The following is a 27,476-nucleotide window of genomic DNA, read 5'->3' as shown; positions in this document are numbered from 1 at the left end:
AAGCAGGCCAATCGAGGAACCTCCTGCAGGGCCCGAAGGCGGGGCTAAAGAGGGCGGAGTTTGGAGGGGCTGCAGCGTCACCTGATCGCGGGAGGCTCTGCTTGGGGTAGGTGCTGCTTGCTGCAGGCTCGGGGGAGTCGCCATGGTGAGTGCTGAGGGGGAGGCAGACCCAGGGTAGACCCTTTTTGCGGCCTCTGCTTTCTCCTGCCGATCGGGAGCCCTGCGGGCGGAATAGGGGCCCAGCAGTTCGACGGGGGCTAAGACCAGCCCGGCTTGGCCTGCCGGATAGGGGACAGGCCGAGGAAGGCCGCAAGCAGTCTGCTATGGACCGGGGTGGGCGGTGGCCCCTGGCTGCGGCCGTTGCTCTGAGAGTAGGCGACTTCTCTGAGGGGGTGTCTCGACCTGTAGATTTTGTGTGTCTGTGAATACCTGCAGCTGCTGCTTAAGTGGAATCGGCCACCTCCCCTCCAAGAGGGGAGCCCGAGTCCCAGGTCTAAGCTACCAACCGGGTTGGGGGCTTGGAGAACGCCAGAGTCTATGGTGTAGCGCAGGGACCCGCCCAGATGGTGCATTTCCACCTTTGTGCTTAGCTGTGTTCAGCCATCCCCACACCCTTTTCTCTGCAAAAAATAGCTTTCAGAGGGGCCGCGTTGGTTTCCCGGCCTTTCTTGGCCTCATAGACCCCTTGCGCTGCCGTGTTTTGTCAGTGAATTCTAGGGACCTGTTTCCTAGAAGGACTCATGTTATCTTCCACTAATCCTGGCAATCAGAAAGGAGACTGCTTTTTCATTTGTTCATTTGAACACCCTGGCTCGGTTGTCTTCCCTTTGATGAAATCCAAGTATTTTTCTTGATGGAAGTAGTCATTCTCTTTAGGCCTCTCTGTGATGGTAGCAAGTCGTGGTGTGGCATTGGCCGATAAACTTGAACTTCCTCAAAATATGGATCCTGGGTGTAGTTTCCACAAAGGCAAGTTGTCACTTGCATTTTATTAGCGTTTGGTGTGTGTATTGTATAAACGATTCTTTTGGATGTTGATGTTTTGTAGTCAGTTTTAATTATGTCATTATTCACTCTTTGTAGACAGGTTTCTGTAAACCTGGACACAGATTGCACTTTTAAATGTTTTAATAAGAGAAAGCAAGATTAAATTTTTGACACATACTTCTTTCATATAATGTATTGACTTACAAAGTGATTTTTATTTCTCAGAATTTCTACAACTGGGAAATGATACATAATTAATGTAAACATTTAACTTTAGGATGTCTGTTTCTTGATGTTTGTGGATTGATATTTTAGTGCTTTGTAATGAAAAGCACTTAATTGAGTATCTTCTTATTGTGCACGTCATTTCTGTCCTGGGCTAACCAGGTTTGAGCAGTTAGCCAGACACAGTCCAGCCCTCATAAATTAAATTGAAAAAAGGAAGCCTAGGTATCGGTCTTCTCACAGTCACTGTGTGTGACCTGGGGAAGTACTCAGGCTTTGAGCAAGTACTTTGGGCAAATATCAGTAATTTTTGCATCTGAAAATAAATATTGGTTTCTTTGTCCCTTCCCAGACCTTAAAAATCTAGACTCCAGTTCAATTAATTGAACATCTTGTGTGCTTTCAGTGTCATGGATTGTGCTAGATATTGAATATAAAGTAGTGGAGGAGACATGCTTATGGAACTTACTATAATGCAGTGGGAGGGTTGCTTCACAACACTGTCAACTCCAAGCTTTAAGGAGAGTTTTACCCAGAGATCTTGGGAAAGACTACAGGAAGTAGTAACACGTGAATATCTGAGGAGGATGGGCAGAAATTCTCCACGCCATGAAGAAAGGATATTGCAAATAGGTGAAGCCAGGAGAATAGAATGTTCTAGGTGTACTCCATCCTAGGATTCTTGGTAAATTAGCATCAGTTTGGCATTAAAATTATGGGCCTTTTGTTTGTGGGTCTTTTTGGGGGGGTGGCAGAGCTGGTAGTTGAGCCAGCCCCCACTCCTTTTCTGGCATGCTCTGCAAGCACTTTACAACAAAGCTACATTCCCAGCTCAAATTATGTTTTAAAGTGCTCATCACCTCATTATCCTTAATTCTTATTGAAAATTGTTAATTTGTGTTATATCATCATTTTAAAAATAGCACTTTTATTAACATGATAGTATTCTGTGTCTTTTTAGGATTAGTTTTCATTTTGCAATTGATTTGCTTTGTATTGTCAGCTTACATCTCAGCCTATGAGTGGGGAAATTAACAAGTAGGTTGCCACAAGGTGTGGAGGTAATTGCTTGCATCTAAATAATAGTTGTATCACACTTCAAGTGATTACTACGTGCTATGCACATTTTATTTGTGTCATTTACTTCTCAAAATATTGATGAAAATCTTTATTTTTATGAAAGAGTAAATTAAAAGTATATTGTTTTAAATGGAGAGTGGTTTTGTAGACTTGAGAGAGCTGTTTGTGGGGTCTAAAGGCAAAATGGGCCTTATCACAAATGTTAATTGGATTTTGAATCTGTAATGTATCCATTTTTCTCTGATCCATGAGCTGTAAAATGCACAGATATTTGCAAATGGAAAACCACTTTCATGAATGAGGAGACATTGGTTGGTTCCTTGGCTTGTGTTTAATCATAGGATGTTTGTGATATAACTGTCCCTGCTCTGTGTGACACTTCCTAGGAAGGGCATTAAGAATAGCCCTTAGAATAGCCATTTGTAGCACAACTACTCTGATAAAATGTGAAAATATATTTCTTTATTATAGCTTTTTAAAAATTTGTAGCCTACTTTGTAACAACTTGTCTTTGGTAATGTTTTACATTTTTATTTACTTTTCTATTAACTTTAAGCTTAGCTGATACAAAATAGAAGAATTTTGCTAAAATAGTATTCATTTGTTTATAGGTCCACAGAATTTAGTCATTCTACTCAAATTTTATAGAACTACTTTATATGCTTTATAATAAAAATTATTATGCACAGTAGCCAAAAGATGGAAGTAACTCACATTTTTATAGATGGATAAGTGAATAAATAAATATGGTATGTATATACAGTGGAATAGGCAACCTAGAAAAGGAGGAAAATTCTGATACATAGTACAAATAGATGAACCTTGAATACATCATGCTAAGTGAAATAAACCAGACAAAAAAGAAAATGTTGTATGATTCCACTTATATGGGGTATCTAGAGTACTTAAAACACAAAATACAATTGCCTGGCAGGGAACCCGGCGTGTGGTATGGTGCTGTGTGGTGTGGTAATGGTGTTGCTGTTGCTCTTGCTGTTTAATAGATACAGTTTCCATTTGAAAAGATGAAGAAGTTCTGGAGAAAGAAAGTGGTACTGTACAACATTGTAAATGTATTTAATGCCACAAAACTGTACACTTAAAAGTGATTACAGTGGTAAATTTAAATACATCTTACCTCAATAAAAACAAGTGTTATAAAAATATCCTGATGTATTGCTACTTATTTCTAAATTGACCATTTGACCTTAATGTAGTCTATTGATTCTAATTATTAAATCTGTTCTACTTAGAGTTTATATACCCAAAAAAATCCTCAATAGGTTGGTTTACTAAAGTTCTTAGAGGACTAGCCCATGAATAATAGTAAATTTCTTTAGGTTAGAATCCTTAAATGCTGGTGTTCTCCTTAACTCTGAAACCAAATTTTATGCTTATAGTTCTGCTGTATAAATTAACGATCTTTTAAAGTGAAGGTTAAAAGGATTTTAACTTTTTCTTTGAAATTTATTTATGCATCTGAGGAGGACTGCAGAGGAATTCAGTTTCACTGGAGTTTGTCATAATTAAAGGAGATACAGGGCTTTGCTGCTTATTTAATTTTTTTTTCCTCTTCCCAAAATTAAACCACCAAGAGAAATTTCAATTTTTTTTAAGAAAATGATTATAGTTCAGAAATGGGTTTTATATGGCTCATGTTTCACTAATCTCAAAATGAAGTGTTTTTTCGATAGTCTTGGATATGAAACAGACCAGATTTTACTTTCACGTTTATGCAAATGTCTTTGCTTTCTATTTTTTAAAACTTATTATGTAAGAGACTTTTTGTTTTTTAAAATTGGGGAGAAATTGACAAAATTAACCATATTAAAATGAATAGTTCAGTGGCATTTTCAGAAATTTGAAATACTGTATAGCTACCACCACTACTTCATTCTAAAACATTTCATCATTTCAAAAATGGAACTCATAAAATACTGATTTCTGGGCTGGGGCTATAGTTCAGTGGCAGAGTGCTTGCTTAGCATGCATGAGACACTGGGTTCGATCCTCAGCACCACATTTAAAAAACAAAAATGAAAACACACAACAAAGTAAATGCATTCTGTCCACCTACAACTAAAAAAAAAAAAAATAGTTATTTCCCCCACCCTCCCTGCTGATAACCACCTTTCTGTTTCTATGGATAATTTATCTGTTCAGGATATTTCATATAAATGGACTCAGACAATATGTGACTCTTAGTGTATGTCTTCTTTATTTAGTGTAATGTTTTCTAGCAAATGAATTTCCTACAGTTGGAATGTATTAACCTATTTTTTTTTTTTTTATACTAGGGATTGAACCCAGGGGCACTTTACCACTGAGCTATATCCCCAGCCTTATTTATTTGTTTGTTTGTTTTTTATTTTGAGACTGGTTCTCACTAAGTTGGATAGGGCCTTGCTAATTTGCCATGAGGCTGGCCTCAAACTTGTGATCCTCCTGCCTCAGCGTACCGAGTTGCTGGGATTACAGGCATGTGCCACTGTGCCAGGCAACTTCATTCCTTTTTATGATTAAATAATAATTTCATTGTATATATTGTAAACTACAATTTGTTTATCCATTCACCTGTTGATTACTTAGTAATTTATATTAAATACACAATCTAAATGTTTTAAAACCAGCTTATTCATGAAGTCAGCATTTATAAAGCATGCATATGTATGTTGAATCCAAAGTGTATGAAAGTGATCATCATTTATAATTGTAACCTGATGGATGCTGTGGTACAGATGTAAACACAGTGTTTATACAACATGAGGGAATGGTTAATTCTACTTGATAGGAAGAATTAATTCATGTTTTAGGCAGCCTTTTGACTGGATAGCAGAGTAGATATAGTTTGTCCATTATAGCTATTGACCTATATATTTGAAATGATATAAGCTGGATATTTGAGGAAAATACTCTTTTCATTTCCTACTATAAGTTGCTAACAACAATTTCAGTTATTATATTTCTAAGCTCTGTAGTTCCTTGTTAATATATATTGCCTAATGTGGTGGGATGTCAGTGTTCTTATAAAGTAGTTGATCTAAAACGCAGATGAAAAGTAGCCTAAAGGGAGAGTGTTTCAGAGTTTTAAAGTTCTAAGACTTTATCTATCACAAGTATTAGATTGGTTGGATGGCTGTGTTCTAACTGGATTCAGAGCATATTAGCAGAATATAGTAATAAATTACCATAAATTTCTTTGAGGCCAACATGTTTTTTCAGTAGTTGTCAAAAATTGATAAATTAGTTTAAGATGTAGAACTGGAATTTAATGTTAAAGTGTTGGAGATAGGCTATGATTCAAACTATAGAAATAAAAAAATTTGCTAGAAGAAAGTATTTATGAAATATTAATAAAAGTTTTTATTTTTTAAAATTTCAGCCTACAACACAGCAGTCACCTCAAGATGAGCAGGAGAAGCTCTTGGATGAAGCCATACAGGCTGTGAAGGTTCAGTCCTTCCAGATGAAGAGATGCCTGGTAAGAATGAAAATATGAAAGATATATGTAGACTGCAGGTTTCTCAGGAAACATCTACAGTGTTTTCTGAAAATTTGTAGTACCACTGCTTCTGGTAAATCTAATCTTCAGTGTTTACAAGCTTCTGTCTTCAGTTCTTCCTTTCTGAAGTATGTAGAGCAGTTTCAACAGAGAGCTCTGTTTATTCACAATTTTATATATGGTTTGGGATTGTCTGTCTTCCCTACTAGAATGTAAGCCTTTTTTTTATATATCACTATCATTACCACACTAAGATCTGACCTGAATTACTAGCTTCTTGGTTCTATACTTGATGTATAATGGGCGTTCAATAAATAATTTTTTGAATTAATGGATTTAAATTCTTTCAATTGTTTTCTCCTGGTTATCTTGAAACTTTAATTTCCATCCTGAATAGATAGAATTGGCAATTTATAATCTGTAATCATAATGTAAAAGCTAACATAAAATTACACTTTACACCTATTTATGTAATTTTCCTATTCTAAAAGATAGGAGATAATCTGTATAGATAGTATAGCTCCTCTAGATGGTGGTGGTGGTGATGATGATGATGATGATTTGATACCAGGGATTGAACCAGGGGCTCTTAACCACTAAGTCGCATCCGCTTTTTTATATTTTTATTTAGAGGCAGGGTCTCACTGAGTTGCCTAGGGCCTCACTAAATTGCTGAGACTGGTTTTGCAATCATGATCCTCCCGCCTCAGCCTCATGAGTTGCTGGGATTACAGGTGTGTGCCACTGTGCCCGGCTGGACTAAAAGTTAAGGAATTGAACCAAATAAGTACCAGTGTACCACAAGCCATAAATTGTGGTGGTGGTGATACTGTTTTACCTTTGGATAATGTCTCACAATTTCTAAATGGTAAGAATGAAAATATGAAAGATATATGTAGACTGCAGGTTTATGCATTAGAATTATGCATTAGAATGCTTTCTAATGCTCTTATATTTTACTGATTTTTGGTTTATTTGGAAAGAAAAATAAATTTCATGGAATGGAGAAAATAGGTTTGTTATTGCTTGCTTCTTTGTCTTTTTGTGTATACAATGTTTCTTGTATTTCAAGGAATTGTCTGTTTGAGTTAAGTGGGCACTGTGAGGGTTTAAAGGATACAGGAGGAAATCATGCTTATATGGATAGTCATTGTATACAGCTCTGAAGAGTCTCCAGCCTATGACAGCCATTGTCAGGATAGTATCTTACTTCAAAAAAAAATTATTATGCCAGCTGTTTTAGTTGCAGGTAAAGTGTGAATTAATGGATCTAGTTCTCTAGAGGTTGAATGATTAAACTAAGAAGTTTACAATCCTGGACATTTAAGTCTTGCTAAGCTTTGGAACTTTGGTGAGGAATCACACATCTTTCTTTTTAGTAGAGAGAAAGTAAGGAGAAACTAATGTTAATTATTTTTTAATATATAAACATATTATATATATATATGTATACATATGTATATATATTATAATATGTATATATATTAATTGTTAATGAACCTTTATTTATTTACTTACTTATATGTGGTGCTAAGAATTGAATCCCAGCCTCACATATGCTAAGCAAGCACTCTACCACTGAGCCACAACCCTAGCCCCTAATGGTAATTTTTATGTGGTTAAAATAATTTCAATTTGTTACAATTATGTAACAAATCCTTATTGTAACTAAGATAAATGTTTATTTAAATGAAGCATTCTCATCAATCCTTTTGGTATTTCTATAGGACAAAAACAAGCTTATGGATGCTCTGAAACATGCTTCTAATATGCTTGGTGAACTCCGGACTTCTATGTTATCACCAAAGAGCTACTATGAACTTTGTATCTTTTTAATGTTGAAGAATGAACATTTGGACCATACTTATTTCTTGATAAGGCCAATTTTGTTTGTTCTTTATTAAACTTTTCTGGAGTCATATTATTCTTCATTGTCTTAACTTAAATGGCTGAATAAGGAAAAAGGGAAACTTTCTTTCTTGGTACTCTTTGTTTAGTTTATTTCCAGTACTAAGGATTGAACCCAGGACCATATGTGTGCTAAGCAAGTGCTCTACCACTGAGCTAAACCTCCAGCCCTGAGCTTAAACTTCTTTAAATGGTTTGTTACTGTATCTCAATTTCCAGGCCTTTCTTGAAGGATATTGAAGTTATTAGGTAGTTGGTTCTTAATGCTTAGATTTTATCATATAGGACTCTGAAATGGAAAGGTATTCAGTCATTCGACATTTTAAAACCCTCATCAGTCTGACCAGGTGACCATTGTGTATTTACTGTTTTGTTTCACCAGACATTTATTTAAAATCTTTTTTTTTTTTTTTTTTGGAGTGGAAGTCTGGCTATATTGCCCAGGCTGATCTTGAACTGGTCTTAAACTCCTGGGCTCAAATAATCCAATAATCCTTCCACTTCATCTGTCTGAAAAATTTTTTTTTGTTGATGGACCTTTATTTATTCATTTATTTATATGCAGTGCTGGAAATTGAACCCAGTGCCTCACACATGTTAGGCAAGCACTCTACCACTGAGCCAAAACCCCAGCCCCAAAATCTTCATTTTAAAGTAGGGAAAATATAACTGAAATTCTATTTTCTGTTTAAACACTCTTTTCTTTACAGGCCTAAATTTAAGATATCTGCCCAATAGTTATTAATGAGTCCAACAAGTTACAGAGTTGTTTAGGTTGGCTTGTCTTTATTTTTAATCCTTAATCATGATTAAAAGATATGGCTATTTCTGATGAACTGCATTATTTGGAAGTCTACCTAACAGATGAATTTGCTAAAGGAAGAAAAGTGGCAGATCTTTACGAGCTTGTACAATATGCTGGGAACATTATCCCAAGACTGTAAGTAATTAGAATTGGAGGCTTTTTACATATGCATTTCCCACTTTACGTTATATTCTTTCTTTGAAAAACCAATTTTATGAATATTTAATTTCTTAACAAATTGAGATTAACATTTTGGTATGTATTTTGTTATCTAAGTTTTAGAGTAGATTTACTTTTTATATAGATGTTTAAGAATTTTAGAAATAGAAAAAAATAGATGTTATTTTTTATAAAGTTTTGACTATTAAAAAAATTGATATGACAATTATTTTCTTGCTAATATATTTAAATAAACGCACATGCACACTCATACACACACACACACACACACACACACACACACAGACACATGCATATAGATAGTAGTCACCCCCCACTTTATCCATGATTTTAGCTACCCACTATTAACCAGGGTCCAAAAATATTAAATGGAAAATAGCAGAAATAACTGTTTCATATTGTGTAATGTTCAGAGTAGTGTGTTGAAATCTTACATTGTCCTATTCTTTTGTCCAGCATATTGACACTATTTATGCTACCTATTTGTTAGTCACTTGTTAATTTAACATCTCGTTATCAGATCAACTGTCATGTTAAGTCAGTGCTGTGTTCAGGTAACCCTTATATAGTAGCCTAATACCAACTTACATTGCCTATTTCAGTCACCTTACTTCATCTTATCATGTAGGCATATTACCATCTCACATCATAACAAGAAGGATGAGTACACTATTATAAGACATGAGAGAGAGAGACCACATATCTTTTATTACATATATTGTTATGAATGTTTTATTATTAGTTGTTAATCTCTTATTTAATTTATAAATTAAACTTTATCCTAAGTATATATTATAGGAAAAAAACATACTATCAGTTGCAGTTTCAGGCATTGACTGGGGATCTTGGAACATATCCTCCAGGGGGGACTACTATATATATGTTTTAATATATCAGTCAGTGGATTATTTTATTTTTTGTATTTTAATAAGTTATATTTTAAATCAGATGGCATTAATAATGCAGGAGAAAGCAACATGATTTCTGTTTTAATGTTTATGTACAGTATTTTGGGCATAATAAAGTGTTTGATTTGAATATTGTATTTCTAATCAGATGTCTTTTTATAATTCTTCTAGTTATCTGTTGATCACAGTTGGAGTTGTATATGTCAAATCATTTCCTCAGTCTAGGAAAGATATTTTGAAAGATTTGGTAGAAATGTGCCGTGGTGTGCAGCATCCATTAAGGGGTTTATTTCTTCGAAATTATCTTCTTCAGTGTACCAGAAACATTTTACCTGATGAAGGAGAGCCAACAGAGTAAGTAATTTCTCTCTCAGTTTAGTTGTAATGTTTTTTCATTATAGAATATTTAAAAACTATAGAAAAGTATTCAGAAATAGGAAAATAAATATTTTTCCTACCCACTGTGATTTGCGTTTTTTGTATAGATTTTCATTGTCATATAGAACTCCTTAGTATATATGGTGTATATATATGTATACATGTATACATATGTATACATATATGTACGCACACACACTAAGGAGTTTTATATATATATATATATATATATATATACACACACACATACATACACACAAACAGGTTAATATTTTGCTTATCACTTTATGTTGTGAGATGTAATTTGCAAAATGTGCAAATTATGTGTGTATCTATTTTTTATTTAACATAATTTCATTTAACAATTTTTTCTATTAAGTGTTCTTTGAAAGTATGACTTTTAAAATTAGTTACATTTTAAAAATTATATTTGTGATGAAATAATTAGGTGTGCTTAGTTTTTCCCATGAGCTAGTCAGCATTTATAATTGTTTCTTGAATGTCTTTTAGTTTTTGTAATTTATAAGCTGCTAATTACTCTAAGTGATTTTAATCATTTTTTGCACACAGATAGTAATTCCCTCCTCAAACCCCTCCCCCCAAAGAAAAGCCATTCAAAGAGGCCCCCATCTATGGCTCATGTAACCAGTATTCTAGAGTCCAAGTCCATTTGTACTTTTTACCTATAGTAACATCAGATGGTCAGCTAGCTGTGATCTTCAAACAACTGGGTGAACTCTTCATGTCACAGATCCCTAGATTAAAGAATTTAATTTCTTTTTTAAAAAAATTTATGTTTTTATTGACTTTAATACTAAGGTAAACAAATCAATGATGTTTAATATCACTTTCAATTTATTTTTAAGAGAAAAAAATTTTTTACCACATATGTAATGAAAAAGTACTGAAAAGATAAGAATTTGAGTATAGAAAATATGATGAAGGTATTTGCTCTATTACACTTTGACTCTCAGTTTTGAGCATATAATTAGGCAGTCAATAAAAAAACATGGAAAACTGCTGAGTTCCCCATCCTATTAAATATAAATTAGGAAATGCATAAATGTAAGTTCTCCTTTCTCATGAAGTTTACATTGCAATAAAAAAAAATTCAACAATTAAATGATGTAGTTAGTAGTACATGTAAGTGTCAGATTTTTTATATTTTTGAATTAAGGGAATTGCCATAAGAGCAAGTCCATGTAGCTCAGGATAGGGAGTTGGGGAAAGTAATTTGTCCCTTGAAAATTGTATTATGTCCTTTGCATTGTATTATTTCCCTGAGGCGGTAATTTTAACACTAATCGAATGAAGTTATGTTTTTTAAAATAAAGCACTAGTGTATTACAGAGATAGGAAAGAAATGAACAAAGGAGAGGGATAGTAGTCCCATAATTTAAATCCAGTATAAAGACTTTTTTCCAACTGTTTTTTTGCAGTGAAGAAACAACAGGTGATATCAGTGATTCTATGGATTTTGTACTACTCAACTTTGCAGAAATGAACAAGCTCTGGGTGCGAATGCAGCATCAGGGACATAGCCGAGATAGAGAAAAAAGAGAACGAGAAAGACAAGAACTGAGAATTTTAGTGGGAACAAATTTAGTGCGCCTCAGCCAGTTGGAAGGTGTAAATGTGGAACGTTACAAACAGGTTAATATTTTGCTTGTCACTTTATGTCGTGAGATGTAAATTGAAATCTAATTTTTAAAATAAAAACATTTTTGTTGAATAATATGACACTGGAAAACATTTTTAAGTGACTTTTTATCAAAGAAGACCTAAATAAACTTAAAGATAAAAATCAGTTTTTGTGGATTGGAAGGCTCAATATTGTCAAGATAGCAGTTTTTCTTAAATTGATCTAAGATTTAATGTAACCTCAATAAAGATCCCAGTAAGTTTTCTTGTAGAAATCAATAGACTGATTCTAAAATTTATATGAAAAAGCAAAGAACCTTCAATAGCCATGGCAGTTTTGAAAGAGAACAAAAGTTGGAGCACTTGGACAACCCGAGTTTATAATTTACAACAAAATGAAGATAGTGTGGTGTTGGTGAAAGGGATAAATAAATAAATCAATGGAGGTGAATAAAGCAGAGATCAGCAAACTTTTCCTATAAAAGAACAGACAGTGAATATATTTTGCCTTTGTAACAACTTATATAGTATCAACTAATAAACTCAGCAGGTATAGTGCAAAAGCAGTCACAAAAAATGCAGAAGTAAAGAGATATGGCTGTTTCAGTAAAACTTAATTTGCAAAGATAGGCAACTAGCTAAATTTGCTGATCTCTGGATTAGATAATTTGTTATAGACTCACACATATGTGATCAATTTTTTTTTTTTTTTTTGCAATTCTGGGTATTGAACCCAGGTCCTGTCATGTATGCTAGGCAAGTGCTTTACCACTGAGCTACGTCCCAAGCTCAGTATTTTGGAGAAAGGTGTAAAGGCAGCCTTTTAAACAAATGTTTCAGCAACAATTGGATATTTATATCCAAACAACGAAAGTTGAATCTGACCAGTCCTTCACACCAAGTAGAAAAACTAAAAATGGATCAGATCCAAATATAAAATCTAAAACTATTAGGAAAGATGAAGGAAATCTTTATGACCTTGGATTATATATATTTCTCAAAATACATGATTCCATTTTATCATGAATTTTATACTAAATAGGAACCTAGAAATTTTTTATTGAAAACATCTGTAAAATTTTAAAACTTTATAATGAAATATGGGTGAGAACAATTTAATATATGATTTTCAAGTTAGTTTAGGGTGTTATTAGAGTGGTTTGGAATTTGAAAGTGATCTTTTAACCCTTATATGTTTTTTTTCCCCCTCTTTTAGATTGTATTGACTGGTATATTAGAACAAGTTGTGAATTGTAGGGATGCTTTGGCTCAAGAATATCTCATGGAATGTATTATTCAGGTAGGTGGGAAATTTATTTCGTGTTTAAAAGGACTCATTTTATCTTTGTTAATTTTCATTATTTTGAAAAAAAGCTTGGGCCAGGAATGGTGTTGTCATGCCTGTTGTTCAAGCTACTCAGGAGGCTGAGGTGGGAGGATCACTTAAGCTCAGGAGTTCAAAGCCAGCCTGGGCAACATAGCGAGATACCACCTCAGAAAGAAGAAAAATCTTAACTGAATAAAAAAATCAACTTTCCTGAATAAAGAACTTTACTTTCTCCAAATAATAACTTGATCTTTGTGTTGATATTTTTTCCCCCAAAATGTGGGAAAGAGTGATCTCTTGAGTCTTCTAGGTCTCATTAGTTTTAGTTTAATTGTAGGTGAATTTTGTTAGTGGAATATTTCTGTCTGGGATTATATGTAGAAGATTAAAAAATAATATATTTGAGTTTAGTTGTATAAGATTAAATTTATTTTTTTCATGAATAAGAACTTTAAATAGATGAGTTCTGAATATCCTGTGAAATAACTTTTATTGGTATCAGTCAACTATTATTTGATTTTCAGGTTTTTCCTGATGAATTCCACCTCCAGACTTTGAATCCTTTTCTTCGGGCTTGTGCTGAGTTACACCAAAATGTAAACGTGAAAAACATAATCATTGCTTTGATTGATAGGTAAGACCTTCCAACACTGGAGGGCAAATGCCCTGATTTAGGAATAATGAATTTAAAACATTTTCATAATTATTTGTCTCTGTCTTTTATATCAGTGATAAATAATTTAGTTCTGTGAGTATGCATGAAAGAGGTTCAACTTTTAATTGTGTAGAGACATGGAGATAATAAGTATTTTTACTTCGTCCATTTAATTGACATGTAGACGTTTTTGTACAGACCTATCATTTAAATCTTGAAAATCCAAAGATATTGAAAAACAAAATTTGTTTCTCACCATGATATAAGGTATTTTTCAGTGGGACCTGATTTGATTTAGAGTTTTCTTTATTAAGTAACCATAAGGCGTGTGTGTGTGTGTGTGTGTGTGTGTGTGTGTGTTTCTTTGTTTTACCATCCCTTTTTCTTAAATTTTTTTTTTTTTTTTGTATTGGGGATTTAACCCAGGGGTACTTTACCACTGAGCTACAGTCCTTTTTATTTTTCATTTTGAGACGGGGTCTTACTAAGATGCTGAGGCTACCCTTGAACTTGTGATCCTCCCCTTGAACTTGTGATCCCCCGTCTCAGTCTCCTGAGTCACATGGGTTTATAGGTGTGCTCTCCTGTACCTAGAATACCATTACTTTTTCTTAAAGAAGAAGTTTTAAGTATTACATATGTTTAGTAAATTCCCTTTAAATTTTATTTTATTAGCCATTGATCTTGGTTGGTGTGTTAAAAATATAAAACTTGACCTTTGAGGACTGGAAATGTAGCTCATTGGTAGAGTACTTGGCTAGCATGAGGCCCAGGGTTTGATCCCAAGCACTGCCAAAAAAAACTCCCCCCAAACTCAAAAATCTTGGTCTTTGGTAATGGCGTTAGTGAATAAAGGTTTGGTAACCAGGCTGTGGGTAGTACATAATATGTGTCCTACTTATGAGCATAATACATTGTCATGAAATCAGAAACTCAATTGAAGATTTATTTCTACAAATACCTATTCTTATATTTTAAAATTATCTAATTATTAGTTTTTGAGTCTGAAAATTTATACCGCCGAATTCTCCAAATTATCAGCTCTATCCTGGGCAGCAAAAATTCCGTGTTTGTTGGGCCTGCTATAAAGGTAGCTAGTAAACTGGACTTTCCTGTGTAAGATGTAATGTCATTTAGCTATCCTGATTAGTACTGATTCTTCTCTACATAACAAACTGAATGCAATTGTGACCTTAGCAAACAGATAATGGAACAGACATGATTTCGAATATTTTAAGATTTGGGAAATAATAGTTAACTTTGTTACTTTTGGAATTAGTTATAAACATACAATATCTTAAAATAGTCTATATTTATCTTTTAAAGATTAAGTCATGGTCGTTAGATACATTTCTGACTTTAATGCATTTCTCTCCATGTCTACGATTAAAGACTAAAAAGTTTAGGAAAATCATCCTGTTGAAAATGTCTAATAAGGTAAAAAATAAGAAAGTTGATGAAAAGGCATTGTTGGCCAATCTTTTTAGTTCAGAATGAGTTGAGGGAATGATTGGTATTCATTGTCCTTTTCAAAAACCTCTTTTAATGTGCTAGAACAGATAGATTTGTACAAGACAGAAAAGCAATACAGAATAAAATGTCATTCATGATCCCACTTCTTATATTTTTTGAAATAAATGTTTTCCTTTTTAGATTAGCTTTATTTGCTCATCGGGAAGATGGACCTGGAATCCCAGCAGATATTAAACTTTTTGACATATTTTCACAGCAGGTGGCTACAGTGATACAGGTTTGTTTAGCTTTTCTCCTAAGTTCTCAAAATTTTGAAACTTCTCTGCTGGAAGATCCTTTTGTAATTGTTTAAAATTAATTGTATGTTTTTCTAAACGTTCCAGTCTAGACAAGACATGCCTTCGGAGGATGTTGTATCTTTACAAGTCTCTCTCATTAATCTTGCCATGAAATGTTACCCTGATCGGGTGGATTATGTTGATAAAGTTCTAGAAACAACAGTGGAGATATTTAATAAGCTTAACCTTGAACAGTAAGTCAAAGTTATATTTTTGTAAAAAATACATATAAAACACCTTTTTTGTCCTAGATTTGTTTTTCTCCCTCAGAGGCTTTTTGAAATGTTAGCATTTGTCATGTTTTAAGCTTTTGTTAAAATTGTCATGCTTGGTGCTAATCAGATCAGAAAGTTACCACCAGTTATTTAGTTGCATCATTAATGAAATAATGAAACTCAAGGACCAAAGACAGTCTTCAGAGAGCAGTGTCTCCAGTTCAGATCCCTTTCTATAAATGAATAAGCTGGTTTTTAAACTATAAGGAAATTTTACTCAAGGAATATTTCCATAAGAATTATTTTCCTACAGATGAGTAATTTGTGAAAAAAATGGGAGGATATGTATATTTAAGGTAAAAAATTAGGGGTAATATATAATATTATACTAAATGTCATATATATACATACAAACATGTAATGTTTAAGGTACAGAAATTAAATTGATTGAAATACTTTTAGTCTATTTTGAACTTTAATTTTCATACTTTTAGGGAAATTACTATACCATACTGTACATGAAGCTACTTCAACCATGCTATCCTAGACCTGTAGCACCCTCTAGTGACTACTGTGGGCAGTTTTAATCTTATTATATTTTCCAGCAGCTCCCTTATTGTTTCACTCCCCCCTGCTTCTGAACTTAGGACAATGAGTCAAGCAGTTTTTCTCATTTGTATCTCCCTTCTAGTGGTTCAGGAAAGTTCCTTCTTTTTTCTTGACTTATTATCTTTTTACGTGGATGTGAACTGAAAAATAGTTCAGATCTTGAATGATGGGCATGAGAAAATTCAATGATGTATCTGTTTCTTTACCCACTAAATGAATTTTAAAGTCAAAGTAGACAAAATAATTAGAAATCCCTAACTCAGAAGGTCTTATAAACGTCCAAATGTATCTTAATCTCCACAGAATGATGCTGCAAGCTAAATACAACTTGCCTTTACTTGATTACCAACATTTGGTGCAATTGTTTATATATAATTTTTGTATTTTTCTATTCTTTTGAACTGCTGGTTTTGCATGGATTTTTTTTCTTATTTTCATCATGAATATGCAATATTTATTGGTTGCCCTAGGAATCAAACTGCTACTTAAAATACTTTACCTTAGAAATGTTGTCAAATTCTAGACCCTCATCTTTCTAGCTATACAACCTGTTCATGAGTTGGAGACTATTATTTTATTTATTTACTTATTTATTTTGGTAGTGGGGATTGAACTGAGGGGCCCTCGACCACTGAGCCGCATCCACAGCCTTATTTTGTGTTTTATTTAGAGACAGGGTCTCACTGAATTGCTTAGTGCTTTGCTTTTGCTGAGGCTGACTTTGAACTCCTGATCCTCCTCCCTCAGCTCCTAAGCTGCTGGGGTACCATCATGCCAGTTAGAGACTACTATATTTATCACCAGAACAATAATAGATGAATTGAGTGTGTGTGAATGAAGTCATTGGGGTATTTTGGGATAGTATGATTCATTTGACCCTCTTTTTTAATATGTAAATGAAATTTTAAAAATTTTTGTGAAGCAGGTACTACTTGTTTATAAAAGTTGATTTTATTCATTAAGTGTTAATGTTTTCTTTCTTTGTTTTTTTTAGTATTGCTACCAGTAGTGCAGTTTCAAAGGAACTCACCAGACTTTTGAAGATACCTGTTGATACTTACAACAATATTTTAACAGTCTTAAAATTAAAACATTTCCACCCACTTTTTGAGTACTTTGACTACGAATCCAGAAAGAGCATGAGTTGTTATGTGCTTAGTAATGTTCTGGATTATAACACAGAAATTGTCTCTCAAGACCAAGTAAGTAAAAACCAACATGCTACTTTAGGGAAACAGACAATATAGTTAAAATTTCAGACTTTCAGACCTAGTCACATGAAATAGGGGAGGGTAATTTAATACTAAAGGAAAGTTGCAAGTAGCTTTTTCAATATACAAATTAGAAAATTAGAGATAGATATATATAGAAGAATCAAACATCTATAATTCCAACAGAAAAAGAATAAACATTGTTAATATTTGGTGCATCTCTTTCAGACTTTTGCCCATATTCATATGTATGTGGTTTTTTTTTAATGGAATTATTTATTTTTATTTATTTATTTTTTAACACAATGTCTTTATTTTATTTATGTGGTGCTGAGGATCGAACCCAGGGACTCGTATGTGTGAGGCGAGCGCTCTATTGCTGTGCCACAACCCCAACCCCTAAAAATGGAATTATTTTGCTGATAATTTTTCATAACTTTATATACAACTGGAAATACTTAGACGATGGTTTCATATCTCGATGTTTTCACCCTAGTGGGTTTCTTGTGTCTCCCATGTTACAGGTGGATTCCATAATGAATTTGGTATCCACATTGATTCAAGATCAACCAGACCAACCTATAGAAGACCCTGATCCAGAAGACTTTGCTGATGAGCAGAGCCTTGTGGGCCGATTTATTCATCTTCTGAGGTCTGAGGACCCTGATCAGCAGTACTTGGTATGAGTTAATTCTTACTTCCTTTAGTTGGATATTCCATAAGTATTTCATGTTCTTATTGTTTTTTTAGAACTGTGTATTACTTTTAGAAGTATTCAGTTGCAGCTGGGCACAGTGGTACATGCCTATAATCCTAGTTACTTGGGAGGCTGAGGCAGGAGGATTGCAAGTTTGTGGCTAGCAAGGGCAACTTAGCAAAATCCTGTCTCAAAATAAAAATATAAGAGATAGGGGGATATAGCTTATTTTCTGGATTTGATCACTGCTGAAGTAAAAGAAAGGTTCAGTTGCTTATCACAATAAACTCTTAAGAATAAGAAACATAATCCTTATATTAAATTTTATTTATTTTTCCAAGGTTTGTAAACGTAAGTTGTATTTGTCACGTTGAAAATATGTGAAAAACTTTAAAATTCAATTTTCTTCTTCCTTAACCTTAGTTTCCTAATAAAGAACAATTGGGGGCTGGGGTTGTGACTCAGAGGTAGAGCACTCGCCTCACACCTGGGTTTGATCCTCGGCACCACATAAAAATAAATAAATAAAATGTATTGTGTCCAACTACAACTAAAAAATAAATATTTTTTAAAAAAGAACAATTGGATGAAGTTCTCTTTTTTTGAGGGAGGATACCGAGGATGGAACTCAGAGGCACTCAACCACTGAGCCATATCCCTAGCCCTATTTTGTATTTTATTTAGAGACAGGGTCTCATTGAGTTGCTCAGTGCCTGGCTTTTGCTAAGGCTGGCTTTGAACTCAAAATTCTCCTGTCTCAGCTTCCTGGAGCCACTGGGATTACAGGCGTGTGCCACCGCATCTAGTGGATGAAGTTCTCTTTTTTATCATTAGTTCTCAGTTAATCTTTGTGAAATAAATAAAGACATGTTACCTTATTAGGGGTTTTGGCAACTGATACTGTGTAATTTATTTTAAAGAAAGGTAGTATGGTTGATTGCATAACTGGGCAAAGTAGTTGAATGCACAAGGCTATAATGACAAGTACTTTTGTTTGAAGATAAGTTCTGTTTCCTATTGACTTTGTCGTTGTTGACACTCTTGTACTCCTTCATAATTGATGTGAAAAAGAGACTGATTTCTATTGGTAGTATGATGGTCTTTGACTTTGCCTAATGTAAACATTCTGAGCATTGTGCTATCATGTTCTGTGTACTACGTGATCTGTATAGTGACTGTCTGATTGTTGAAGTATTTTAAATGATTCCTTCATGTTTCTGTGTGAGATTGTCATTTTCTGTTACATACCAAATATCGAGGTTAGGAAGCATACCTTCAACATTGATAGATGAGTATGCCTTTGTGCAGAGCCTTTAAGGATAGAATCATTAGTTTCAACTGTCCCAAAGGAGAATGCATTCACTAAACCATTTACCATATCAGAGACATTCACAAAGCCTGAATATATCACATGTTCTATTACATGTATCACTAAATATTTCATAAATTCTGTGTTTGCAATTTTTCCTGAGACATCTGTATATTTGTTTCATAATGGCTCTTTTAAAGTGTATTGGTATGTCCCTTGGTTTAAATGGGCTTAATATTTTTCTTAATTAGGAGATATTATCTACCAGCAATGTACATAAAGTAATGTCCAACATTTTCTGAGCACATGTCTTGTGTCAGGTACTGATAACACTTTACATGTGTCATTTGATTTTTCCCAAAAATTCTAGGAGCATGTTATACCACTTTTCAAATGAAACTTGGAGCTAAGAGAAAGTAACTTGCCCAGGGTCACACAGGTAGTATGTATTAGAATCTACTGTTAAATTTAAGTCTGTCCTATATCTAAGCCTGCATTCTTCGTCAACACTATACCTTGTACACATGTGTACAAAAATATATTTAAGTATCTGTCTACTCCTAGGTTAGGTTATGCAACCTCTCTGAACCTCAGGTTTCTTCATTTATGAAGTGGAGTTACTATCTGTCTCTAGGGTGATTGTGACAACTTGGGGAGACAAAAATATATAAAGTACCTACCATTATAAAGCCTAGTATATTTGTACATAGAAGTAATGATGATTAGAGCTTCATTTAATTTATAAATGATTAATCATAGTGTGGAAAAAATTTAAAAAAAATTTTTTTTTGGTCAGATTTTAAACACAGCACGAAAACATTTTGGAGCTGGGGGAAATCAACGGATTCGTTTCACACTACCACCTTTGGTATTTGCAGCTTACCAGTTGGCTTTTCGATACAAAGAGAATTCTAAAGTGGTGAGTTTTCTTTTAAGTATGTCACTACTTTTTTCCTTTTCCTCACTTTGTGTATTAATTTTGTATTATGGAAAATTTCAGACAGATATAAAAATAGTGGTATAATAAATTCCCATTTTCAGCAATTCTTAATTTGTTACTCATCCTGTGGTATGTGTTCCTAACAGCAATGTTGGTAAATCACATACTAGCTGAGGGATTACATAAAAATACTTAGAAATAGGGTGTTGTAACATGTACCTGTATACTTGGGAGGCTGAGGCAGGATGATCACTTGAGCCCACAAGTTCTAGACTATCCTGGGCAAAATAAACTGTCTTAAAAACAAAACAAAACAAAAAAAAACTTAGAAATGGAAAATTAAACCAGTTTTTTAAATTTATGTTAGAACTTTCTCATTGGTCCTAACCCAGATTAACTTTGCTTAATAAAAGGGCTCAGCATTACATAATCACTTCTCTCTAAAAGCATGTATTTGAACAATATCATGAGCCAAAAGTGCAATTCTTTTATGAATCTCTTTCTTTCTCATGACTAATGTATTCAGTAGTATGGATTTGAAGAAAATACCTCAATGTATCTGAAAGTTGGACAGACAGGTTTATGTTGAGGAATAAACCTCAGTAACTTAATTTTTTAATAATGGAGAAAAAGGTTTATTCAGTGGATCTACCAGCATGAATAGCAGCTTTTTTTAAAAAAAAAATATTTATTTTTTAGTTGTAGTTGGACACAATACCTTTATTTCACTTATTTATTTTTATGTGGTTCTGAGGATTGAACCCAGGGTCTTGCATGTGTGAGGCGAGCACTCTACCGATGAGCCACAACACCATCCGGAATAGCAGCTTTTGACCTATTTTTATTAGGCCAGCATCTCAATTTCATTGTATTTTCCAGCATGTTCTGGATAACTATTTATGATTAACAATAAAATATAGCAATTAGCCTATATTCAAAGCTGTAGTAATCAAAAGAATATGGTACTAATAAAAACAGACCCTCAGATCAGTTGAATAGATAAAGTCCAGAAATAAACCCATACATATACAGTCTTAATCCTTATCAGGCTGCCAAGGATACACAATGAGAAAAAGACAGTTTCTTCTATAAATGGTGCTGAGAAAACTGGATATCCATATGCAAAATAATGGAATTGTACCCTTATGTCATGTAAAAAATTAACTTGAAATCACTAAAGACTTAAATGTAAAACTTGAAATCATAAAACTAGGAGAAAATATAAGGAAAAACCTCCTTACGTTGGTCCTAGCAATGATTTTTTTTTTAATATAACTAAAAGTTCAGTCAACAAGAGAAAAACAGACAAATGGATTATATCAAACTAAAAAGCTCTTCTACACAGCCAAAGAAATAATCAACAAAGAGACAACCTATAGAATGGAAGAAAATGTTTGCATACATCTGATAAGGGGTTAACATCCAAAATATATAAGTAACTCAATTCAGTGTCAAGAAAACAACTTGATTTAAAAATGGGCAAAGAGCCAGGCGCCGTGGCGCACTCCTGTAATTCTAGCAGCTCAGGAGGCTGAGACAGGAGGATCAAGAGTTCAAAGCCAGCCTTAGCAAAAATCGAGATGCTAAACAACTCAGTAAACCTTATCTCTAAATAAAATACAGAAAATAGGGCTGGGGATGTCACTCAGTGGTCACGTGCCCCTGAGTTCAATCCCTGGTAACCACCACCTCCCCCCATAAAAAAAAAAAAAGAAAAATGGACAAAGAATCTAAATAGAAATTTTTCCAAAGAAGGTGTATAAGTGAAAAAGGTGCTCAACATCACTGATCACCAGAGAAATGCAAATCAAAATCACAATGAGTTTCACCTCACATCTGTTAGTAGATATTCAAAAAGAAAACAGATGACAAATAGAACTGTCATGTAGTCTTACAATCCTACTACCAGCTATCCAAAGCTAATGAAATCATTATGTTAAAGAGGTATATGCACACTTATGTTCTTTGTAGCATTATTTACAATGGCCAAGATATGAAAAAAAGTAAATGTCAACAATGGCTGAATAAAGAAAATGTGGCATACACACACACACACACACACACACACACACTCACAGAAGAATATTATTCAGTCATTAAAATCTAAGAAGTCCTGCCATTTGTGACAACATAGGTGAATCTGGAGGTCATTATACTAAGTGAAATAAGTTAGAATCAGAGAGGTAGATACTGTATGATCTCACATACATGGAATCTTGACAAGTCAAAACTCAGGCCAGAGTAAACCAATGGTTGCTAAAGAATAAAAACTCAAGTTATACGATGAAAAAATTGTAGAGATAGAATATATATGGAACAGAAAAATAGCAACCAGGAATTACTCTATGCCACATTCTGTGCCAAGGACTGTATATTTGGTTTATGGCATTTAATTTTTATAACAAGTATATGACTATCACCTTCTTTGAAAAATGAAAAGAACTGAATAAGTTTGGGAGGTCGAACATAATAAAATATATAACCTCACTAATAATTACAATAATGAACCTTTTAGGAAATTATATTGTTCAAGAGAAATGAACTCCAGTAATGGTAATGGTGTAATAAGAATTTATTCTCATTTAATAATGGTGAGAATATCAATTACTATAGCCTTTCCAGTAGAAAACTGGCAGTATGTTACTGGCAGCACTAAGTGGAATTAATTATTAAATTTCACTTCTAAGAATTTATACTAAGGAGCCAGGTGCAGTGGTGCACGCCTGTAATCCCAGCAGCTTGGGAAGCTGAGACAAGAGGATCTCGAGTTCAAAGCCAGCCTCAGTAAAAGTGAGGCGCTAAGTAACTCTGAGACCCTGACTCTTAAAATACTAAATAGGGCTGGGGATGTGGCTCAGTGGTAGAGTGCCCCCGAGTTCAACCCCTGGTGCTAAAAAAATAAATAAAATAAAAAGAATTTATATTAAGGAAATAATTAGACTTGATGAAGCTCTGTGTATATAAACCAGTCATTGTGGTATTGTGGATTGTTTCTATAGGAGAGTAACAAATTATATTACACAATTCAGTTGGAATATTTTCTATCCATAAAAATAATCTCAAATAATTTAGTATCATTAAGAAAATGGTTTTGATAAAAACCAATTCATTTAACTCTTTCCATTGAGCTTTAAAGTAGAAAACAAATCCATATGCAAAGAACCCAGTTACCTTCCATTTACACAGAGAAAAAATGATGACATTAACATCAGGATATGACAGTGATTATTGCTAGGTGTAGATTTAGGGATGATTTAATTTTTAAAATCCTTTTGTGTATTTTCCCAATTGGGGATGTGTTACTTTTCTGATCAGAAGGAAAAAAAAAAATGGAAAATATACAAAAAATTGCTAAGGCAGTAGCCTTAAATGGATGTTTTAAGAAGACATCCAGCTTGATTTATTTGTGTGCTCCATAAATAAGAGAAGGAAAATGACAGGAAAATTCTGAGTTCAGTTTTACTGCTTTCACTGTTATATTAGACGTTTTAAATAAAACAAATATTGTCATGTAAACTAATCTTGACCTGATGGTAATTTAAAAATTTTTTCCTTATTTTAGGATGACAAATGGGAAAAGAAATGCCAGAAGATTTTTTCATTTGCTCACCAGACTATCAGTGCTTTGATCAAAGCAGAACTGGCAGAGTTACCCTTAAGACTTTTCCTTCAAGGAGCTCTAGCTGCTGGAGAAATTGGTTTTGAAAATCATGAAACAGTAGCATATGAATTTATGTCCCAGGTGAAGATCTGTTCTCCTTTCTGGGTTGTCTGATCAGTTTTCTTGAGTTTGGTTACTTGTTGTAGTTATGGTGGTGTGTATATGGCTGGTCTTCTCTTTTTTTAAACTGAGTATGAGACTACTGTTTTCCCACTGTCCTGGAACCTCTTCATGTTGTATAGCCATATTGAGTGGTGCAGAGCCGCAAAATTGTTCAGTTACTCAGTGCTGATGAAGTCTAAAATTTCCAAGAGGGTCATGGTAAAAGTGTTTCATGGGGAGAAAAAAAGTTCCTTTGTCTCTTGAGTTTGGAGATCTAGGGTTAAACAAAGTTGAGACAGGTTCTTTTCTGCAATTTATCGACATCTTTACCATCTTAGCTATAAGTTGTGCCTCTCTGAGGGGACAGGATAGCACTCTCTCATATGAAGGGACTGTGGAATATCTTAGAGGATATGGGTTTTGTGGGAAGTATTCTGGTCCCTAAAAGTCCTTTCTGCTTTGTGTCCACCAGGCATTTTCTCTATATGAGGATGAAATTAGTGATTCCAAAGCACAGCTGGCTGCTATCACCTTGATCATTGGCACTTTTGAGAGGATGAAGTGCTTCAGTGAAGAGAATCATGAACCCTTAAGGACTCAGTGTGCACTTGCTGCATCCAAACTTCTGAAAAAACCAGATCAGGGCCGAGCTGTGAGCACCTGTGCACATCTCTTCTGGTCTGGCAGAAACACAGACAAAAATGGGGAGGAGGTAAGGTTATTCCTGACCATGTGGAGACTGTTAACAGTGATTAGTTACCATGGCCTTGTGCTCTGGAGGTGAAACATTTGGGGCATTTGAATATCTGACAAAGTTATTTTGTTTTATTGAATGAAGTGGACAATCATGTGGATAGTCTTAGCCTGTGGTGAAACCTCCACTTTGAGGATATCATAACATAGCAAGTGTACACCACTAACTGTTCTTTTAAATATAGCTGTATACTTTTTTTTTTTTAAACTAACAGAATAGTGAAGAATGTTCTGTTCCTTTAAAATAGGAAAGAACATTGTAGTGTTGTGTTTCTTTGTTTGACAATGGGACATTCGAAGTTTTAATCTCTTCCATATTTCCTTGGCCTTTTACTTTAGCTTCATGGAGGCAAGAGGGTAATGGAGTGCCTAAAGAAAGCTCTAAAAATAGCAAATCAATGCATGGACCCCTCTCTACAAGTGCAGCTTTTTATAGAAATTCTGAACAGATATATCTATTTTTATGAAAAGGAAAATGATGCGGTAAGTGAACTAATAAAGTATTACTTGTGGACTAGTATTTTCCTTTCCCACCTTATGAGACTTGATGTATAACAAAAGTTTATCACAGCTGGGCACTGGTGCGTGCTTATAATCCCAGCAACTCAAAAGTCTAAGGCAGGAAGATCTCAAGTTTGAGGCCAGCCTTGGCAAATTAATGAGACCCTGTCTCAAAAAAATAAAAAGGACTGGGTTGTGGATGAGTGGTAGAGTGCCCATACATTTGGAAAAAAAACAAAAATAGCTGGGTGTGGTGGCACATGCCTGTAATCCTGGTGGCTTGAGTGGCTGAAGCAGAAGTATTTTGAGTTCAAAGCCAGCCTTAGCAACTTTCTACAATGAAATCCTGTCTTTAAATAAAATATCAAAAAAGACTGGGATTGGGCTGGGGATATAGCTCATTTGGTAGAGTGCTTGTCTCACATATACAAGGTCCTGGGTTCAATCCCCAGCACCACATTAAAAAAGGTAGGGGTGAGAGGCTAAGATGTGGTTCAGTGATTTAGCGCCCCGGGTTCAATCCCTGGTACCAAAAAAAAAAAAAAGGAATCTATTAATTGCCAAAGAGTAGGCTGATTTGTCATTAAGTACTAATTTAGAGTAATTCCTAAATACATTATCCTTTTAGCAGCACATTATTGGTCCAAATTTGTAGGTTAAATAAAATTTTGGTTTTGTCCTTCTTTTACTGGTTCAAATTACTCTATTTTAAAAGTTGTTTTTGTTTTTTGGGACTAGCCAATAGTTGTTGCTCAAACTAGGAATCATGTTCTCATCTCTCTTTTTTCAAATTACTCAGGTAATTGGTGAGAATACAAATTTCTTTAAATGGTGTTATTAAATGTTATTTTTTGTGATACATGTTTGACCATGAAATATACATACTCTTTCATAGGTAACAATTCAGGTTTTGAACCAGCTTATCCAGAAGATTCGAGAAGACCTCCCAAATCTTGAGTCCAGTGAAGAAACAGAGCAGATTAACAAACATTTTCATAATACATTGGAGCATTTGCGTTTGAGGCGGGAATCACCAGAGTCCGAGGGGCCAATTTATGAAGGTCTCATCCTTTAAAAAGAAAACAGCTCACCATACTTCTTTCCATGTACATCCAGTAAGGGTTTTATTAAACTAGGTATCCCTTCCATAGATTGTGCCTTTCAGAAATGCTGAGGTAGGTTTCCCGTTTCTTACCTGTGATGTTTTTACCCAGCACCTCCGGACACTCACCTTCAGGACCTTAATAAAGTTATTCACTTCATAAATGTTCAAGTCTGTCTGATCACCCCAAGTAGCATGACTGATCTGCTATTTAAAATTTCTGTGATCTGTGAAGAAAAAAAAAAAAAGACATACACAGTTACCTTGGCTACTAATGAAGCTCTCTCCTTTTGTTTTGTTTTATTTCATTGTTGATTGTGTATTTTCTTCATTGCTGGGAGTACTAACCCAAAAGTATCTGTCTCTTTGTTCTCTAGTCCAATTTGAGATTAATTTAGAAGGAATACTGTATGTGTAATTCAGCTTGGGCTTTCCCCTAAATGCAAGGCCATGTGTAATATTTTCCCTAAAACTAGAATATATTAATGCATGTTTTGAGAATTTTAAAGCACCATGGTCAAAACCAGAAGCTATATTTTGCATATTTGGACTCAGCCATCCATTAAGAACCTATGTTGTCCTCTGGATATATTTATCAAAATAATTTGGTTTTGAATAGTATAAAATAGAAAATTTGCGAACTGTATAATTTATGTATAACCTTCATTATTGTAAATTTAACGGGAAGTGCATCACAATTATGATTTTTTTGCACCAGTGAAACAATAAAATTGCTATTAACAATTCTTGTATCTTTTTTTCCTTTTTACAGTCTTGATTGATTAAAAGAACTTGTAGAATGCCTGTGGAGTTTCATACATCTCATGTTTACAATGTGCTCTGGCTTACGAAATTATGGAGCAAGGCACCTTTACTCTTTCATTTGTGTTCCTGCTGAACCTTTTCCCCAGCCTTACCCTGCTTTTCCTAAGGCACCAAGAGTCATGTAACTCCCCAAAGGCTCTTCAC

The 27,476-nt window shown here is 34.2% G+C and overlaps 1 protein-coding gene across 2 annotated transcripts; it reads left to right on the top strand.

The window, feature by feature from the left end:
* The first annotated feature begins 5 nt into the window (after positions 1 to 5).
* On the top strand, positions 6 to 27,251 carry Vps35 (VPS35 retromer complex component). 2 transcript variants are annotated; one of them, XM_013366227.4, is made up of 17 exons: positions 6 to 106; positions 5,675 to 5,773; positions 7,522 to 7,618; positions 8,519 to 8,642; positions 9,767 to 9,949; positions 11,413 to 11,626; positions 12,831 to 12,914; positions 13,466 to 13,575; positions 15,250 to 15,346; positions 15,453 to 15,601; positions 17,226 to 17,433; positions 17,967 to 18,122; positions 20,245 to 20,367; positions 23,951 to 24,130; positions 24,624 to 24,863; positions 25,244 to 25,387; positions 26,301 to 27,251. In XM_013366227.4, the coding sequence occupies exons 2-17, from the start codon at positions 5,759 to 5,761 to the stop codon at positions 26,478 to 26,480; spliced, it is 2,304 nt and encodes a 767-aa protein (XP_013221681.1). In that variant the 5' UTR covers positions 6 to 106; positions 5,675 to 5,758; the 3' UTR covers positions 26,481 to 27,251. The 2 variants fall into 2 exon arrangements, with proteins under 2 accessions (XP_013221681.1, XP_005318196.1); XM_005318139.4 differs by having other exon boundaries at positions 20 to 145.
* Positions 27,252 to 27,476: the final 225 nt, after the last annotated feature.

Source organism: Ictidomys tridecemlineatus, chromosome 15 (genome assembly GCF_052094955.1).
Source record: "Ictidomys tridecemlineatus isolate mIctTri1 chromosome 15, mIctTri1.hap1, whole genome shotgun sequence".
NCBI lineage: Eukaryota > Metazoa > Chordata > Mammalia > Rodentia > Sciuridae > Ictidomys > Ictidomys tridecemlineatus.
The sequence above is the reverse complement of the archived record's forward strand: the minus strand, read 5'-3'. Positions and strand labels throughout refer to the sequence as shown.